This window comes from Monodelphis domestica, chromosome 6 (assembly GCF_027887165.1).
Source record: "Monodelphis domestica isolate mMonDom1 chromosome 6, mMonDom1.pri, whole genome shotgun sequence".
Lineage (NCBI taxonomy): Eukaryota > Metazoa > Chordata > Mammalia > Didelphimorphia > Didelphidae > Monodelphis > Monodelphis domestica.
Window position 1 is genome coordinate 25,290,961 of NC_077232.1, and position 4,346 is coordinate 25,295,306.

At 33.8% G+C, this 4,346-nt stretch overlaps 1 protein-coding gene across 1 annotated transcript; it reads right to left on the bottom strand.

The window, feature by feature from the left end:
* Positions 1-1,038: 1,038 nt before the first annotated feature.
* Positions 1,039-3,876, bottom strand: LOC100019813 (olfactory receptor 4C11-like). The gene has a single exon (XM_056801753.1). The coding sequence runs from the start codon at positions 3,850-3,852 to the stop codon at positions 2,929-2,931; it is 924 nt and encodes a 307-aa protein (XP_056657731.1). The 5' UTR covers positions 3,853-3,876; the 3' UTR covers positions 1,039-2,928.
* Positions 3,877-4,346: the final 470 nt, after the last annotated feature.

The following is a 4,346-nucleotide window of genomic DNA, read 5'->3' on the forward strand; positions in this document are numbered from 1 at the left end:
AGAGCCATCTCCATTCCAAACCTTTAGACTTGCATCTCAGTAGGCCAGACTATTTTTGGTACCTTTTAACTTATCTTGAAAGAATGAGGATTCTAAACCACTGACAAAACTTTATCCTCATCATTCCTCCAGTACACCCCAGCCTCATTCCATCTCTTCAATATGGGATGTCAACCTCTAATAGGATGCAAGTGCCAGGAGAAATAATATTTACTTGTGTACTTGTATTAAAATTCACAATGCCCGGCAGTGAGTGATAAATAAATGCTTTGAGGAAAGGAATGCAAGGTACATTCCTTAGTCTCTGAGGACAAAAGAATGAGGAAAAAGCTTGAGCATAAAATGAAATGTTATAGAGCCATTGATATTAAATGTAATATTACAGAACAATATTATAAATCAAATTATATATCAGAATAAATTTTGTCTTGTATCCATTTGTATGTGGGTGTACATAACTCATACATGCATTTGTATTTCCTTAAAGTAAATCACTTAGGAAATATATTAAAAATGAATTGGAATATAGAAGCATTTAAGTAGCAAGATAGATCATTTCAGTACACAAGGCAAGGAGATTAAGTAACTTTCTATGATTCCTCAGCAAAAATATGGCAGATTTTTATGACTCAAAGTTGATAAATTAATCAATACTATGACAGCCATTTTGATTTAGTCATTTAATAATGATATAGTAAATCAATTTATCTATATATTTTTTTGGTTTAGTGAAAGATAAATTTATGACATCCAGAGTCAAGAAGGCTCATTTCCCCAAGTTCAAATGTGGCCTGAAATACTTACTAGCTGGGCCACCTCACCTTGGGCAAGTCACTATTTACCTTATCTGGTGAATTCCTCTTGTGTAAAATGAGATAAAAAAAGAAATAGCAAGTGACTTCAGTGTCTTTGCCAGTGAAACTTAAGTGGTATTTGAACAGTTGGATGTGACAGAAATAATTAAATAATAATCATTTTTTAAGTTGTTTTTTTTTTAAATTATTTATTTAATTACTTAATTTAGTATTTTTTCCCCATGGTTACATGATTCATGTTCTTTCCATCCCTTCCTCCTTCCCCCTTTTTGGAGCCAATGAGGAATTCCACTGGGTTTTACATATATCATTGTTCAAAACCTATTTTCATATTATTAATATTTGCTATAGAGTAATCATTCAAGGTCAACTTCCTATTTGATCAATCAAATGTTTTTCATCTGCATTTCTATTCCCACAGTTGGTTCTTTGTATGTGCACAGTGTTATTTCTCATAAGTCTCTGAGATTTGTGCTGGATCATTCCATTCCTTCTAGTAGAGAAGTCCATTTCATTTGAGTGTGCCACAGTTTATCACTCTCTGTGTACAATGTTCTCCTGGTTCTGCTCCTTTCGCTCTGCATCAGTTCCTGGAGGTCTTTTCAGTTCACATGGAATTCCTCCAGTTCATTATTCCTTTTAGCACAATACTATTCCACCACAATAAGGTACAATTTGTTTAGCCATTCCCCAATTTATGGACATACTCTCATTTTCCAAATTTTTGCACCAACAAAGAGTGCAGCTATGAATATTCTTGTACAAGTCTTTTTCCTCATTATCTATTTGGGGTATAAACTCAGCAGTGCTATGACTGGATCAAAAGTCAAGCAGACTTTTAAAGCACTTTGGGCATATTTCCAAATTGCCCTCCAGACTGGTTAGATCAATTCATAACTCCACCAGCAATATATTAATGTCACAATTTTGCCACATCCAGTGCAACATTTATTACTTTCCTTTGCCATCATAGAGGCCAATCTGCTAGGTGTGAAGTGGTACCTCAGCATTGTTTTAATTTGTATTTCTCTAATTATGAGACATTTACAACACTTTTTCATGTGTTTGTTGACAGTTTTTATTTCTTTATATGAAAACTGCCTCTTAATGTCCCATGCTCCTTTGTCAATTGGGGAATGACTTGACTTTTTGTGCAATTCATTTAGTTCCTTATAAAATTGAAAAATTAGACCTTTGACAGAGGTTTTTATTATGAAGATTTTTTCCCAATTTGTTGCTTCTCTTCTAATTTTGTTTGCATTGGTTTTGTTTGTACAAACCCATTTTAATTTAATGTAATCAAAATTACTTATTTTATATTTTGTAATATTTTCTATCTCTTGATTGGTATTAAATTATTTCCTTTCCTATAGATCTGGCATGTACACTATTCTATGTTTTCTTAATTTACTTAAAGTTTACTTCTTTATATTTAAGTCATTTTTCCATTATGAATAAGAAGACAAATTTTTAAGTCCTAAAGTTAACAATTGGGATTTTATTTCCTAGAACTACATTTTCTAACTGATTCTGTTCCTGTGTCTTCCTCAAACCACATTTTTCTCTCTTTCCTGTATTTACAAGGCCACAGATTTAGAGATCTAAGAAACCCTACAGGTTTTGTAGTTTAAATCTCTGATTTGATTGTAAAGAATAAAAACATCCAGAAAAGTCAAGGGATTTTTCTCAATGTCACATAAGAAATTAATATTAGAGATTAAGTTCACCTTTATTTCCCCTAACTTGCACTTTAGGACTCTTTCCATCATGCCACAAAGGCCTCTTTCTTTCATAATTTTTATCTTTTGTTATTATATGAACTAAGAACCTCATTTTTTACGATTTGAAATGATGACTAAATGAAAGAAAATGACATTATATATTTTTATGTTAAAAATAAATAAAATTTTCAGAAACAGGAAATGAAATATATTGAACAACAAAGAAAATTAGATTGTAATATAGTTATCAAAATATTGTTAAATGTCCATGGATGTCAGGTGAAGAACTCCTGTTCTATTGCCTTTACTATTGCTATATTTGAATTTTAATTCTTTTTGGTTAGCTCAACCATCCTTGAAAAAAAAAAGGAAAAAAAATAATCTTAAGGACATTATTTGTGATCTGAAGTCACTCTTTTACTCCACAACTTCTTCATGGCGTTTTTTACTTCTGCATTCCTTAGAGTGTAGATCAAGGGATTGAGAAAGGGTGTTATAATGGTATAAAATACAGACACCAACTTATCCAGTGGGAAAGTAGTTGGAGGCCGAGTGTACATAAATATGCAGGGACCAAAGAATATGATGACAACAATGATGTGGGAGCTGCAGGTGGAGAGGGCTTTCCTCTTCCCCTCTGCACTGTGATTTTTAAGGGAGCGTAGTATAATTGTATAAGATATCATTAGCAAAACAAAGCTGGCTGAACATATGGCCCCACTATTAGAAACTACCAAGAGGTTTAGGACATACGTGTCCATACAACCCAGCCTCAACAAAGGTTGTAAATCACAGAAATAGTGGTCAATCACATTTGGACCACAGAATGGTACATTCAAGATGAGGATTATCTGGGCAATTGAATGCAGAAATGACCCTGCCCAGGCCAGCAGAATGAGGATCCCACACACCCTTCGGTTCATGATGACTGAATAGTGCAAAGGCTTACAGATGGCCACATAACGGTCGTAGGCCATCAAAATGAGGACTAGTATTTCCATGCAGCCAAAGAAATGCATTGCAAACAGTTGGGTCATGCACTCATCAAAGGAAATAGTGTTCTTGTGAGAGAGGTTGTCCAAAATCAATTTAGGAGCTGTGGTGGTAGAGAAGCAAGAATCTGCAATGGATAAGTAAGTTAGGAAGAAGTACATCGGAGACCCAAGTGTTGAACTGGTCTTGATTGTCACAACAATGAGCAGGTTTCCCAATACAGTGGCAGTGTAGAATACCAAGAAAATGAAAAATACAATTTTCTGTCTTTCTGGGTCCTGAGTCAGTCCAAGAAGAATGAATTCAGTCACATTGTTTCTCATCTTCTAAGACTCAATTGGGAGGACATACATAAGAACTAGTTAATATACCAAAAAAAAAAAGAAAAAGAAAAAGGAGAATCAGAGCAGAATTTGAAAGGTCACCGTAAAAGAAACAACCACTTGAATTCTCTTTGGTAAAATTTTTGCTTTTCCTATTTTCAAAATCTTAGGAGAGCTCCAAGTAGGCAATACTCCCATAATCTCTAATACATATAACACATTTCATGGCCATGGAAAGGTGTGTATGAGAATGCTGCCCCATTCTCTGTGCAGTGACATATGTATAGTATCATGTAAAAATTACAGGACATACATGAGGAAGCATAAATTAGTTCAGTGTCAGTTGAGAGAATTCTGAGATCACAGATCCATTTGGTAATTTTGTTTTATTTAATTTATTTATGAATGTTATTCAAAATGCCAAATTTGCTTCCTTCACTTTTCAAAGTTAATGTGTAGGGGAGAAATTAATATAATCTCCCTACCTGCACAAT

Coding starts and splice junctions, on each gene's coding strand:
- LOC100019813 (XM_056801753.1), bottom strand. CDS start 3,852: ATGAGAAACAATGTGACTGAATTCATTCTTCTTGGACTGACTCAGGAC.